The 15,886-nt window shown below is 40.1% G+C and overlaps 1 protein-coding gene across 3 annotated transcripts in view; it reads left to right on the top strand.

Annotated features, from left to right (window-relative positions):
* Window positions 1-15,886, top strand: part of snx13 (sorting nexin 13) — a 184,043-nt gene that overhangs the window by 21,921 nt on the left and 146,236 nt on the right. Inside the window, exon 1 of one of the 3 annotated variants that reach the window (XM_059654551.1) lies at window positions 3,949-4,149. The exons of the other annotated variants lie outside the window; for them this stretch is intronic. Within the exon in view, the coding sequence (XP_059510534.1) occupies window positions 4,138-4,149 (12 nt within the window). The 5' untranslated portion in view covers window positions 3,949-4,137. Of the gene's footprint in view, window positions 1-3,948; window positions 4,150-15,886 lie in introns of those variants that run through there. 3 annotated transcript variants of the gene reach the window in all.

The following is a 15,886-nucleotide window of genomic DNA, read 5'->3' as shown; positions in this document are numbered from 1 at the left end:
CTGAGCATGAGGGCCCTCTGCAATCCTTCATGGTGAACCAGCGTTCTGATGCTTGATGTTTCTCTCGTGACTCTCGGTTTGCTTGAGAATTTTTGGATATCTTGAAAACACTTCCTGAAGCTATGGCAAAATGGCTTAAGTGACTCGTAAACGGATAAACAAAACATGGCACACCTTAAAATAATTTGTAAAAGAATCAAAAGTGAATGGAAATGTTTTTCACACGAGTGGTTACTGTCCGGAATGTTCTGAGAAATGTAGTGTCGGCAGGTTAAATTCAGGCATTTAAAAGCAAACTAAATGGTTGTTTACAAAGGAAGAATGTGCAAAGTTAATGAGAAGTGACATTAGAATGGCACTGAGATATTCGTTTTGTGGGCTGGCACAGACACAACAGTTTAAATTGCGCCCCTTTCTGTATTGTAACAGTTATGATTCCACCCCATTCTTATCTCTCTGGAGGGAACATTCTGGGAAATTGTCAGCCTTATGTGAACTACAAATGCTGACTAACACACATATTGTTGCCTCCAAATGCAAACAGATTGCATCTTCTTGCCAATACATTAATTTGCCACGCCTTTAATCTCTGGCAATCAAACACCTGGTTGGGGGGGCATATCTCATGAAGTGCAGTGTCACAACCTCTGAGCCAGGAGTGCTGGGTGCTGAGCCCTGAGTTCCAGACGTCCCGCCTGCTCGACGTGTGTCATTACATCTCAGACGAGGTTGATTAGAAAATATCTCAAACTATCTAGCCTTAATGTCAGACAAAGTAGTCCCGTGATACCTTTCAGTATGTCTTCTCAGTTTAATGTGGTGTCCCAATAAATAACAATCTTATTGAGTTCATAAATTTAACAATTATCAAACTTCTTTCATGATTAGACACATCTATTAAACCTGCCCCCAACTGTCTCAGCTTTGAAAACAATCTCTGATCCTCTTATCTCGACATGTTACAGAGGTGAAAACAAATTGAATATCACAAACCTTCATATAAGGCAAAACTGACAATTTCCCAGGAAGTTCTTTCCAGAGAAATAAGAATGGTGTGGAATCACATAACTGTTACAATGCAGAAAGGGGTGGGGGACGCATATCAAACTATTGTCAGTGCCAGCTCACAAAACAAACACCTCACTTAGTGCTGTCTCCTAGCTCTTCTCATTTACTTTACACATTCTTCCTTTGTAAACGATTATTTCATTTGCCTTTAAATGTCTCAATTCAACCTGCCTTCACCACAGTTTCTGGGAGAACATTCCAGACCATAACCACTCATTGGAAATGTTTTTCATACAACCACTTTTGCTTCTTTTTTTAAAAATTATTTTAAGGTGTGCCAACTCATGTTTCATCCTGTTAAGAATGAAAACATTTACTCTGTTCAGAGCTCCCATGATTTCGAATCTTTCCGTTCAATCTCCTCTCAGGCTTCTTTTCTCCAAGGAAACTTCTTCCAACTTCTCCAATCAACCTTAACAACTGAAACTGGTCATCCTAACAACTATTCTTTCAGCCTCTTCCATATTCTATGCAAGGTTCTCACTTTCTTCTTAAAGTGCAGCATCCAGAAATAAGTGCAATATTCTAGCTGATGTTAAATTATGTCGATGAACCTTTAATAAATTCAATTTGCTCTGGTGTCTAAACCCTCAATGAACAATTCATTGCTCTCTCAACCTTTCCTCTCGTCTTGAAATGATGAATACATGTATACAGCCAGGTCTTTTTAGATGGAAGTGGTTGTAGGTTTGGAAGGTGCTGTCTGAGGATCTTCGGTGAATTTTTGCAGTGCATTTTGTTGATAGCACACACTGCTGCCACTGAGTGTTAGTAGTGGAGGGAGTGAATGCTTGTGAATGTAGTGCCAATCAAGTGGGCTGCTTTGTCCTGGATGGCGTCAAGCTTCTTGTTGGGGGCAGTACTCATCCAAGCAATTGGGGAGTATTCCATCCCATTCCTGACTTGTGCCTTGTAGATGGCGAACAGGCTTTGAGGAGTCAGGAGAGTTACTTGCCACAGTATTCCCAGCTTCTGGCCTGCTCTTGCAGCCACTGTGTTAATGTGGTGAGTCCAGTCAAATTTCTGGTCAATGGTAACCCCGGGATGTTGATAGTTTGGGATTCAATGGTGGTAACACTATTGAATGTCATGGGGCGGTGGTTAGATTGTCTTTTACTGGTGATGGTCATAGCCTGGCATTTGAGTGGCACGAATGTCGCTTGCCACTTATCAGCCCATATCATTCCAAATTTTTCTTATTCATGTACCTTCCAAATGTCTTTAAATGTTGTAACCATACCTGAATCTACCACTTCCTCTGGCAATTCATTCCGCATATGAACCACCCACTTCACCGAACAGCCTTCTACGCTCCAGTAAAAAAATTCCTAACCTTTGCTTGTAACTCAAATGCTCCAATCCCAGCAATATCCTTGTAAATTTATTGAAGCCTTTCCAATTTAATGATATCCTTCCCACTTGCAAGGCAATCAAAAAATGTACACAGTATGCCAAATGTGGCCTCACCAACATCCTGTACGACCCCAACATGATGTCCCAACTCCTGTACTCATTGATCTGAGCATGAAGGCAAACATGCTAAATACTTTCTTAAACAACCTCCAAAGAACACTGATTAGTTGTTATTCAGTTTCCTGTCACTCAGCCAAATTGATATGCTTTCCATGCTATAAGCTATAAACTTCACCTACAAGTCTGTTATGTGGCACCAAATCAAAAATAGTGTAAAATGTATTCACAACGTTACCCCCATCAACTGTTACATTTTCAAAAATCCTAGTAAAGGAAACCTGATTTTCCCTTAAGAACCTAATGCTGGCTCACCTTAATTGGCCCCACTCCTATACCCTTTTAACTATTCACATACCCATAGCAGACTTTGGGATTTCTTTTCAAAAAGTTAACTATCATTCTCTTTTCATATTCGCTATGCTTTTTTCACAATCCCCCTGAACTTTGTGCTCTGCAGGGTACACATTGATGTTTTCTCCCTGATATGTCTCAATGACACTTTTTAAAATTTTAAATTCTTTGTCATCCAGGGAGGTCTGGATTTGCTAACCCTACCTTACTCTTTGAACGAATATACCTCGATTGTGCCCAAACATCCCCCCATTGAAGGTAGCCTGCTGTTCAGCTACTGTTTCTCCTAATATTTAATTCCAATTTCTTTGATAAAAATACATCCCGAGCGTACTGAAAGTCGGCTTTGCCCCAATTAATTATTTATTCTCTGGGGCGTTCATCTGACAATTTAAGCAAGATATTTGTTATATGCTTTTAACAATAAAACCAACAACTCATCTGAAAAGTTTTATGGTAAAACTTCACGTCGCAGCAAAGCATAACCAATTACGTGATAATCGGTTGTTGACAGCCTTCACAGCCTCCGACGTGGAGGCTGTTTCGTTGATGCCGTTAATCTTCATTCCAATCAGAAAAGTAACATTTTTCTCTTGCTAAACACGAGCAAACTGAGGCACACAGCTGAAATAGCTGTGGGTTGGCAAATACATACGCGTTCTTTTGGGGCTCTTGTGGTGCAGTGCTAGTATCCCTCCCTCTGAACCAAGAAGGCTCAACGTCAAATCCCAACTACTCCATTGGGATCCTAACCCATTTGAACACGGGTAGATTAATCCTATCCATAAACACTTCTTGTCGTGACACATTCCCAACCATTTCAAAGGACTAAGCTTTTAATGGAGGGAGGAAACGCAAATCTTTTGTTCCAAGAAACCCAGAAAGGGCTCCCAGAGGTACATCGATCTTATCACTGCAACAACTCGGAACGACCGCTCACGCAATTCTAACCCACGGTGCACCGCACAGGCGCATATGGGCGGTACCCAGCTGACGTCGCGTCCGCCACGAGGCTTCGGCCTCGGCCAATCAGCAGCAGCGTCGCCCTGACAACGGTTTTTTTTAAAACTAACGTCGGCAGCGTTAAGATGGTGGCGGTGCGGTTGTTCCGGAAAGAGTAACGGTCAACAAGCAGAGCGAGATCGGCCTGACAGTTCCAACTTCACCACTACATCTCCGGAGTTACGACGGCCAGACGCGAGGATGTGCTGTTGCACGGCCGGCTGACAGCTCGGTGTGGGAAGGATGAGCCAAGAGGTGAGCGGGTTCTTTGCGGGGAGGGTGTTCTTCGCGGGGAAGGGAGTGGATGTTCGTGTCGGGTCCCTTGGGACGATCACGGCGGGTGATCGGGGAGGTGGCTAGTAGTCGTTGTCTGTTTCCCTCCCCATCCCCGGGAGGCCGGTCCGGATGTTAATGCCCCCTCCCAAGCTTAGGCTCGGTGCAGCAGTTGCTGGTGTGAATGCGCGCGCGCCGCCGCCTCTTCCATTGTCTGCAGTCTCGCGCCACGCCCATTCTCCCCTCTGTTTGGGGGTGGGGTGGGGCGAGATCGTCCAGTCCTGGACGTCACTGATCTTCCCTCTCTTCCCTGCCACATCTGATGTTGGCTGCCTCTGGGCCATGCCGACATCACCCTCGCCACCCCAGCCCCGCTCTCTTACGTACGGTCAAAATCCCCAGTTGCGTTAACTAGTAGCAGCTGTTTATAGCCCAGTAGAGTAAGCTTTTCTTTTCTCTGTTCTAGAACACTTAACAAGTTGACAGACGATAGACCTCTCTCTCTCTCTCTCTCTCTCTCGCTCTGTGCTCCTTCCCCTGATTTCGTACCATTTTCATGTCTTGGTACAAACTCCTGAGTTTCTCTACATTTAATGCTTTACCTGATGGATTTTGGGATGATTGTGAAGGTCAGTTGAATAAAAAAAACTTGCCTCTGTTTGTGGAGGAATCGATTGTTGAGATTTTATAAATCAATGTTGACAGTCGATGTTTGACATCTGACAGGAAAGCTTGGTTTGCAAATGGATCTTTGTGGTAAAAGTGGTAGATCAGTCTGTGGGTGGTAGGCAATGGCATAAGGGTATATAAATATTGTTAATGTTGTAGCACACACCAAACTATTATAATCTGACAAATTGACACCAAAGGAAATGAGTGGCGATATTAAAAACCTGATCCAAGAAGTAGGTTTCAAGGATTATCTTAATGAAGTAGTGAGAGGCCTTGTAGTTCGGAGAGGGAGCTTTTCAGTTTGAGAGCACAGCCACTGCTTTAAATGAAGTGGTACATATATTGATGGATGGAGTCAGAGGAGCAGAGTGTCCTCAGGACTGGAGGTAGTTACAGGACGCAAGTAAGATCATTGAGATCAAGGGTGAGATTTTTGTTTGTTTTGTAGATTTGGAGTCAATGGACCATCAAGAAATACGGAAGGTGGACTTTGTGCATTCTAGAAAATAAGCAAGAGTTATGGATGAGCTCAAATTTTGGTGTTAGAAGGTGACAGGCCAAGGAAATGTTGGATTGGTAAAGGATCAAAACCAAAGATGAATTTTTTTGCAGGACTTGGGTTGAAGGAGTGATGGGTATCTTTAATGCAACTGAGTTGCATGTAACCTCTTTATTAATGGAATGAATGTGATTAGAAGGTCCGGCCATTCATCCTTACTGTTGAATAGTTTTGAAGTTCTGATTTATGTGTAATTTCTTCAACCAAATGTTCAAGTACGTCTGCAAAAAATGTTATAATTTGAAGTAACTATACATGCTCAAACTTTTCTGCTCCCCCCCCCCCCCCACCCCACCAATGCAGATAGGATTGTGGCATTGTTGCAACTTGATACAATTCTTAAACTTGCATTTGCTTTCTAGTCGATTTTCTTTTCTGACAGTTCAGAAAACTATAATTGAACTCAGTTAATTTTATACTCAACCCTGTGTTTGCTTTTCCTTCCCTCTCCAGTATTTGGTAATTTGTAAAGAATGATGTACAATTGTTTTAAAAATATAGAGCCCAAAAGCAAGGACTTAAATTACTGACCAGTCTAAAAACACGAGATGTAGGACATGTTTAGCATTTCACAGAATTTCCTTTGAGCTATTCTAGAAGTGGCTGATTGGCCTACTGATATGATCTTATGGCAATTTCACATAATTACAAATGTTTTACTTCACTCCCTTCGGCATCGTTTAATCTTGCTGCAGTATACAGCTTTTATACAGTGCAATACATTCCAAATTTAAATGGTTAATTTAATATGGAGTTTTGTTCCATTGTCCTCTTATTTGTTGAAAATACTTTGCACTGTTGTTTGATTTTTTTGTACACTTTCTCAAAAAGAAAATCTTAATTTTCAGCTGAATTGAGGAAACAATTGCATATTGTTGTTGTGACATGTTTGTTTTGATACACTGCACTGTCAGCAGTCTGAACAAATTTACCTCTGTGCACATCATTATATGCATAATAATTGAGGCATACAGGAAAACTTGTATGGTGCTTTTTAAGTTGTAAGTTGTCCCAAGGCAATTTAGAGGAGAGTTATCACACAAAACCTGGCACTCTGCCATGTGAAATATTAGGTAAGGTGATCAAAAACTTGCTCAACAAGGATGTTTTAAGCATTTCTTAAAGGAGAGATTTGGGGAGCAAATTATAGAGTTTCTTAAGACTCCCATTCTAACAATACGGGATAGCCCAATAGGGCTGAGATGAGAAATTTCCTCACCCACAGAGTGTTGATCTCTGGAATTGTCTGCCAGAAAATGCGGATGAGGCCAAAACATTGAAATATTTTCAAGAAGGACTTTGATCCCTATTGCCCTGATATCTAAGGGAATGGCAGAAACCTGGATGAAATGGATAATCAGCCGTATTCCTTTTGAAAGGGAGAACAGGCTTGAAGGACTGAACAGCCTACTCCTGGTCCTGTTTTTTAATATCATACTCCTATTTTCTATGTTTATGTGTTTGTCTTTAGCAGCTGAAGGCAAGAAGGGATGTACAACATGTTGCTGCAATTCAATTCTGGCCTCAAGTTAGACACAGCTTCCCTTTCCAGCCCTGCCTCCTCCCTTCCATTCTACCTTCTGACCCTCCCTTCTAGTCTCCAACCAGATTCATCCCTCCCATCGAGTAACCAGGTCATACCTACTACTAGTATCCACCTATCACCACCATTTGCGATCACCCTATCTTTATCTGCAGCTCCCCTAGCCCCACTTCCAGCCCTGAAAAAGGATAGTACCTGAAACATTGATTTCTCCTTTCTTCCAGATGCTGCCTGGCTTTCTGTTTTATTCTAGTCTCCTGTTTGTCTCCCTTGGATTCCAGCATTTGCAGTTTTATTTTGTCTCTAACTGTATTTACCCATCAGCCTGTTCAGTGATATTATTATACATGTCTGGAGCTGGTGGTACTTGAACCCAGGCATTCTGGCATAAAAGCAGAGACTGTACTTCAGTGCCACAAAAACCCTCCGACTTAAACATTTGCACAGAGTGTGGGTAATTATCATACAATTTAGGTATCAAAGATGAATGGCATAGCTTAACTGTTGCTAACAGACAACTTTGGTTGTGACTGTTGGCCAATGCTTATGAATGCCACTTTCTGTCTCATTCATCTGAATGTTTAACTTTACTTTGATCAAAGGCTGTTTAAATTTGTTTTCTCTAATTGCCTCACTTCTCCCTCTTAGGTAATCTCCACACTGATGATACCCTCGACTCTCCACTGCGCTGACTCCCTAATGACTCAGTTCTGAATCACAAGTTTGTGTTCAAGACCCATTCCAGGGCTTTCAAGTTATGCTGATTGATTCTAGACTCCTAACCAGACAGAATGTCTCAACTGCATCTATTCTATATACCCCTTAAGTATTTTGTAGCTTTTAATTGGTTCACTTCTCATTGTTCAAAATTTTTCGATACTGCGTGCTAACTTTTCCATATGGGCCAGGAGCAGGCAAGTGAGACCGGTTTAGTTTGGGATTGTGTTCAACGTGTGCTGGTTGGACCAAACAGTCTGTTTCTGTGCTGTACGACTTTATGACTCTATAACAGCCCACTATCCCATGAGCAAATCTACTACACCGATATTGTACTCACTCCAATAACTTGTCTGAGATTGACAGATCCAAAGCTATGCACAATGCTGTTGGTGTAGTCCAACCCTAGTTCTTATACAATTGAAACAAGCCTTCACTACTCGTATATGCTGATCCTATTGTAATTAAGGCTAATAGCCCATCAATCTTCCCAATAGCTTGCTGCACCCACATTTTTAGGTATGTCTTTTTTTTCATCAGCTCTTTTAATATCTCCTTAGAATGCAGCAAAAAGATGCAAAGCTATATGTAAAACAACTTGGGGTGCTTCATTGTATTACTGGACTGTGTAGAAAGAATATTTTGGGTTGACATGTAACATCAAAATATTCATAGTTAAATTTTATTGTGGTATTTTTCTTGCAACAACACAGACATTTTAATATAATATATTGGACATTGTTATTTAAATGTTTGCATCTTCTGGAATATCTAGAGATAATTTGCGTAGGGAGAATGGTAGTGTCTTTCAAACTGGACCTGAAAATCAAAAACCCTAGAAAGCGTAGGATATTTGACATATTTTGAGAACTAATGCTGGCAGAAATGTCTCCTTTTTGGAGTTTTTTTTTTAAATATATGAATGAACTGACAGGATCGGAATCCCACATTGTGACCTTACTTGCTAAGTGTTCAGTTAAAATGACATAAATGTAACTATTTGCTTTCTCTTTTAACCGTGTCATCAATTGGGAGCAGTGATGTCCGTTAAGGAAAATTGAGATGCTGTATGGAGCCAAGGGTTTTAGTAAGCATCAAATTCATTGGCCTGAATGTTAAGGCCTACCCATGGATGTGAAAGCAGGTGGGTGAATCTGTGAATTAGGGCACCATGCCATTAGCAATGTACCCAACAATCTGCCCCTGCCCAATTGTGATTTTACAAATGGTTGGGAGCTGTCTGGTGGATCACATGCTCTTGGCCCGTGTGAAGCCCTTTAGTGTGCAAGTAACGTTTAGTTAAGATCCCACCATTGCTCATATTTAACAAGCAGTGGAAGAGGCCTGTGCTCAACATGGAGGCAAGCATGTTTAACCTTGTGGGCTGCTGGCAAATCAAATGAGTGCAGTGTGGGGAGGCATGCTTCATACCAAGCTCCTGGTACCAGTTGGAGACTCCTCCCTGTAATTTGGCCATGCCCCATCAAGTCTCAAAATTAGGATGATGCAGACTAGATCTCCATACCCATGCATTTGTTTGTGTGCAGGATGCCCTTCAGTGCATAATCTAGCCTATGTCATATTTTAAGATTTGAATAATTGTAGCTTTAGATTATGAACTTTTATTTGGATCAGTTGTTGAAAATGCCTGACAGGTTGTAACATGTCGAGTGTATGTGAAGTATAAAACTACTCAAGGTGCAACTTGGCTAGTGCAAATAGTTCAGCTGACAGAGCATTGAACTTTTAATCTGAGGACCCAGGCTCAGGTCCCTGTAAGGGCGAGATTATTGCAGATTCTTGTGGTTCACGGTAGTGTCGCTACCTCTGAGCCAGGAGACCTACTCCAAAAGTATGTGATGGCATCTCTGAACAAGTTGATAAGAAAACATAAAAACAGACTTCTTTACATGTCACTATCCTTTGTACAGAGTGATGTTTGAATTTTTGACTTTAATAGCTTATACACTTCAGTTAGTTTTCAGTTATTATGTTGGAAAGCTTTTTATTTCCTGTTTTTGTAGAAGCTGTTTGTTTGCTGGCAATTTTCAGAGATTCAGAATACAAGATGTTTAATTTGGAGTTAGACCGTTTCACTATAGAACCACACAATACAGAAGAGACCCTTCAACCCATTAAGTTGTACCATGAAAAAAAATGACTACCTGCACCAGAGCCAAAGCTTTGAACGTTATGACATTTCAAGTGCTCATCCAAATACTTTTTGAAAGATTGTAAGGTAGGTTGCCTGCCTCAATTGCTCTCCCAGGCTATGCATTCCAGGCCCCTATCACCCCCTGGGTGAAAAAGGTTTTCTTTTGATTCCCCTCCTCAAGCTACTGTCTACTCTTTAAAATTGCAGCCCCTTGACCCTTCAACAAAGAGGGACAGCTGCTTTTTATTCACCCTGTCAAAGCCTCTCAAAATTGTGTACACCTCTACCAACCTTCTCTGCTCCAAAGAAAACAACTCGAGCGTAACCAGGCTGTCTTCTGGTGAATCTCCTTTGTGCCACACATCCAGTGTAATCACATCCTTCCTGCAGTGCAGTGACCAAAACACAGTGCCAGTGTGATTATTAATTATCAAAACAAAGCACAAGCTTTGTCTGGTGAATTAAGGATCTTGCATGGTTTCCACCCTTTCAGCATGCTATTGTGAGAGTGTTATAGCCAGGGATTTTGCACTGAACCGCACCTATCACTTGTGGAAAAGGAGACGACTTGTCCTGCCCAATAGTTTCCAGAGTCAATGGCCAAACGTACTTGGCAGAACATCTAATCATCGCTGCTTTTAATCAAGTACTAAGTTGCAACTTGGTTGGGAGGGAAATTGGCAGTCTCTGTCCAAACTTCAGTCCATTTTCAACGCTTGATTCTGGACCTTGGAATGTGTCAGTCTGCAATACTGGCATTGACAACTGTTTCTTTGAAAAACCAGCAAGAATCTTTTGTATACAGTCCTGCAGCAGCCGTTGTTTTTTCTTTACATGGGTTCTTGAGACTTGTCAAAAGAACAGGGAACTGCATAATAAAGGTATTTGGACTGAACCTTGAATAAAACTTAAACATCTGTTTGGAGAACTGCCTTGCAAGAACATATTTCAGAAGGGAATTGAAGAGTGCCTTTCACTCTGTAGTGCATACCAAGTGCTTCAAAATCTTTAAAGGCTAAATATTTAGTTTCATTCGGCTATAGCCGCAGTTGTTTTCTTCAAAGTTTCTCATGTTAGTGGTAAAAGTTACAACTGATCCCTCACAAAATTCACTAAAAGATAAGAACAAAGTTGCAAATTTGGGTTAACAATAAAAGTCTAGGTCATTTCTCATTTTTCATGATCTCAAGCTGTTTCTTCCTCATTTTTGAATGTTACGTACTGTGATGCGGTATGAATCTATTTCTTTTGCATTAGATTATAGAATACCATTTCTGACAACCTAGCTTTTATCCCATGGAATAATTTACGTTCTTAAAATTGTACATGTGTATTAAGAATTTGCAAAATATGCAGCAAATAATAGAACCCGTAAATGCCATTAAATATGAGTCAAGTTTTGAAAGATCAATTCACCCCTGCAGTTATATTACTAATTTTTGTATTGACTCCATTTTAGTGTAAATTCTTCAATCTTGAATTGGATCCTAGTGATCACATTAAAGAACAGCCGTTTGAAGGATATAATTTCTTAGCCACTTCTGCTATCCTGATATTAATTTGTCAGATTAGAGGTAAATGTGTAATGGAAAGAATGTCATGGGAACAAGGCTTCCAAACTTGAGGTGCGGACACAAGAAGTGGCACTCAAGAACGAATTCAAGATTCTGCTAAGGTTCACTAGGCAGTTATGAAGGCAAATGTAATGTCAGCATTCATTTTGAGATGGCGAGGATATGAGAGCAGTGATACACTGCTGAGGCTATATAAGGCTCTGGTCAGAATATGTGGAATATTCTGAGCTGTTTTGGACTCTGTATCTAAGGAATGATGTGCTGGTGTTGGAGGGGATTCAGAGGAAATTTACAAGAATGATTGTACAATGAAAGGTTTGTCGTATGAAGAACAGTTGAGGACTGAGTCTATACACAGTGGAGTTTAGAAGGATGGTGGGGTGGTATCTGATTTAAAATTAGAATACTGAGAGGCCTAGAGTAGACTTGGAGAAGATGTTTCTGCTAGTAGGAGCAACTAGGATTCAAGGGGACAGCCTCAGCGTGAAGAGAGGTGATTCTTTAGGACAGAGATGAGGAATTACTTCAGCCAGAAGTTGGTGAATCGGTGAACTCATTGCTGCAGAGGAATGTGGAGGCCAAATCATTCAGTGTACTTAAGACAGAGATAGGCTCTTGATTAAATGAGAATCAAAGGTTATGGGGTGACTGCAGGTGAATAGAGTTGTAAAGCATATCACCAATGATTAAAAGGCAGATCAGATTCAATGAGCTGAATGACTGAATTCTGCACTTAATCTTGCAGTGTTTTGGCCTTAACAATACTCTTCTGTAGCTCCGTCTGAGCCCGGAATTTTGTGGAAAGATTAAATGACATCACCACAAGAAATGGGAGCTAGAAAGGTTTAGGAGGAAAAAGGAAGAATCAGTTATAGTCAGAGTACAGTTGTAACTTGTGCTCTGGATAATTAGGAAACTTAAAGTTTTAATGCAAATAAATGCAAGGAGGAAGGAACTTTTTTTCAAGTAAGAACTACACAAAGTACAGCAAAAATAAAACTGAAAATAAACTTGCAAAGATGTCAAAATTAACAAAGGATTATAATTTTATTGAGTAAAGCAAAATTGATCATGAGTTGTTTTGCCTTTTTATTATTGTTCTGTGTTTTCAGTCATGGAGACATTGATTGATTTAACTTGAGTGCTTTTGCAGTTGATGAAGTGGCTAGCACCCCAAAGAAACTAATATTGAAACAGGAATGGACACTCAAAATGACCAGAAGCATCAATGAAGCAACTTGTATGTCATAAAATGATAAATTTAATCTCAGGGGACCTTCCCAAAAATTAGGATGGAGCTTTGAAGTAACTGCAGGAGCCCCTATGTAGCCTGATTTGCCTAAACCACAGTCTACCTTTCAAAACAGTGACAATTGTGAATTGGTAAATGAGTGGAAATGTCCTTCATTTTCTAACTTATTCATGCCTTGCAATGCGGATCGAGAAATATTTGGGCATTCTGGAAAAACTCAACCTGAGGCAGCTGTCTTTGGACAAGTCCAGATTTCTGTGAATGCAGTCAAATTTCTTTTGCTTTTATGCTGTGGTACATAATGATCCACGGATGCCTCGACAGCTTAGGCACGCATTCATCAGGCTTTTCTGGATCATCAGAGTGGCAATCTTCCTTTCTTCCTACTGATGAATTTTGTCTCTTGCCCTGATCTATGCCTGAAAAATACTAGGAGTAGGTAGTTTTATTATCCTTGTATTGTGTAAATGGTGCCATGACATCTGCAAAGCAACGTTTGCTTCTTGGACTGTTCTATCATTTTAGTTGCAACGTTCATTATGCTGCGGATCAGAGCAGTCACATGTTCCTAACTTTGCTTCTCATTGTTAAACATTTCATCTTGAAACCTTAGTGATCTGGTGAAAGAAAATAAAATAGCCCAGTATTATTTGCACTTAAAAACGCCACTTAGTACATACTCATTCAGGATGTGGGAAAGACCGTTGTCCAGCCATTGACCGTAAGAGACAGGAGCTGTTCTGAAGCTATGACTTTCACAACATTGGAAACTCTCTCTTGACCACACTAGTGTGCTCAAACTGGTGTAGATGCTCTTTAGATCTCTCATTCATATGTTACTAGAAAGAGAAACTGCAAGAGGTGATTTTCTGCTGAGGCTGAGGTGGTAGAAATAATCAAACCCTCCCCCATTAGAATCTATAATATCTTTTTGGTGTTGCATTCCGTTGGCCCAGTACAGAAGTTTGTTTGGCAGCTGGCCACAGAATTTATTTTTGCTGTTATTTAGATTGTCCAGAAAGTCCTACTGGGGTGGGGGTGTGTGGGTGAACTAATTTTGGAATTAAGGGCATAAAATGCTTATGGTATTTTGGGGTTCTGACCTGTTTTTCTAACACTAAGAACATATCAAATGCCACAAGGGAGAAGTACAGTTATCTTTGCTAGCTGTGGGCTGAAGGAGACTAGTGAAAAACAAGACTGTTGGGATTTGAAAGCCAGGCCAAGAAATTCAGAATTGCTTAACTGGGAGCCAGCTTAGTTCTGTGAGCACAGGTGAATGGAGATTGAGATTTGTTGTGAGTTCAGACATTGACAAGAGTGTTTGGATTACCTCAGTGACCAAGAGTAGAGTGCTGGAGACCAACCAGTATTGAAAATAATGGTGCAGAACAGTGACAAATTCTTAACGTCAGATTCTTTCCACCTCAGGTATTTAAAAGTAGTGGTTGAGAGAATTGCATAGACTCGTATGCAGTCTTTTAAAGTTGAGACAATTTGGGAGTTGTTTGGTTTTTACTTTAGAAAATCATGCATTTTGTTTCACAGTTTAAGAAAGGCGGAATAAGGATACTAAGGAATTGTACACTAATGTCTGTTGTGACAAATTCTTTTTGAGGATATAATTGAGAATAGGGTGACTGAACAACTCGAAATTTTATATCTGACCAAACACAGCAGATGAAGTAGATAACAACAAAGTCCTTTGACTGGTAAGAACACAGTTCAGAGATTACAGGCAGATGTTTCAAAAGTAAAAGTTAACAACATATTTTGTACGCATGGTGTAAGTTTGTAATTCTTTACAGATTTTGATTTTGCATCAATGATTCAATTTCAGTTGAAAATTAAATTCCTTAGGTTGTCAAATATTGAGGGTTATGGGGCAAAGGAATTATGGGCTATGGAATTAGGTTGCCAATGAGATGTGACTTAGAACAGACTTGACTGATTTTAAAAAGTAGTTTTCTGTGTTTCTGAGGGCATTAGATTTGTTTTCCTATTGCAAGTATTAAAGACCCCTTTTCTTAAAAAAAATTAAGGACATTTAAAAGAGTAAAAGTGAAGTAATCGCTTCAGTACTGTTCTCTGTAATTAAAATTGTGCCAGATTTAATTACCGAAATCCTAATCTAATTCTGCATAATAAGACTTTTAGTCTGGACTATGGGTAGCACTCTGAAGTGACCAGAATTTTTTGATTGATACAGTCCTAACCCCAATGCACGAAAGCAGTCAGCTAAGGATTCTGGTTGATTTTAAGATGTTTGTTTTCTATCTCTGTTTTGACAGAGCTTTTACTGCTGAATGTTATGCATTTACTTTGAATATGAATCTTTGTGGTTATACCGAGTTTTGTACCCAAATTTTTTTTTGTTGTTGCAAGTGATTAAAGTTGAGGGTTTATTTTATTTTTTTTCATTCTTCATTAGCAGGATGAGGGCCTTGCTGGCTAGCCAGCATTTATTACCCATCCCTAATTACCTAGAGGGGAGTTCAGAGTCAACCACATTGCAGTGGGTCTGAAGTCACATTTAGACTAGACCAAGTAAGGATGGCAGTTTCCTTCCCTAACGGACATTAGTGAACCAGATGGGTTTCATCCGACAATCAGTCGTGGTCATTGTCAGATTCTTAATTCCAGATATTTCATTCAATTCAAATTCCACCATCTGCCATGGTGGGATTGGAACCTGGGTCCCCAGAATATTATCCGGGTCTCCGGATTAACACTTCAACGATAATACTACTCAGCTATTGCCTCCTTCCTTTTTAGGTGTTGTTCTGTTTAACATTTGGAAGTTATTAGAGTTCAAAATTTAAGAGTGTTGTGAGATGAATATTATGACTCACTGGGATGGTTCACTGAAATCAGGCTCTGTTATTTCTGGACTTATATGGTCATAAATGTGAACAGATATAATAAAACTATTTCACGTCTTCCGTTTATTTGTTTGATGAATTCCAATTAAAAGAAAACATTCTCACCTTGTTTTCTGTACTGAACAAGAAATTAACTCCTTAATTCCAAAAATTCTTTTGCTAAATGGAAATTAGGAAATGTGAAACTTTAATTTAAAACTTCCTACTCTATAACCTAAATACAACTCTTATTCACCCTCTCACTAACAGAGACATGAACACAGAAAGAGATGGGTATTAAGGGTGGGAAAATGGATCAAAATTAGGATAGCATTTGACAGTGTTAGTCTGGACCCCAGGATTCGATGAGTTGTTTTGCAGCTTCT

Source organism: Stegostoma tigrinum, chromosome 2, assembly GCF_030684315.1.
Source record: "Stegostoma tigrinum isolate sSteTig4 chromosome 2, sSteTig4.hap1, whole genome shotgun sequence".
Taxonomy (NCBI): Eukaryota; Metazoa; Chordata; class Chondrichthyes; order Orectolobiformes; family Stegostomatidae; genus Stegostoma; species Stegostoma tigrinum.
The sequence above is the reverse complement of the archived record's forward strand: the minus strand, read 5'-3'. Positions and strand labels throughout refer to the sequence as shown.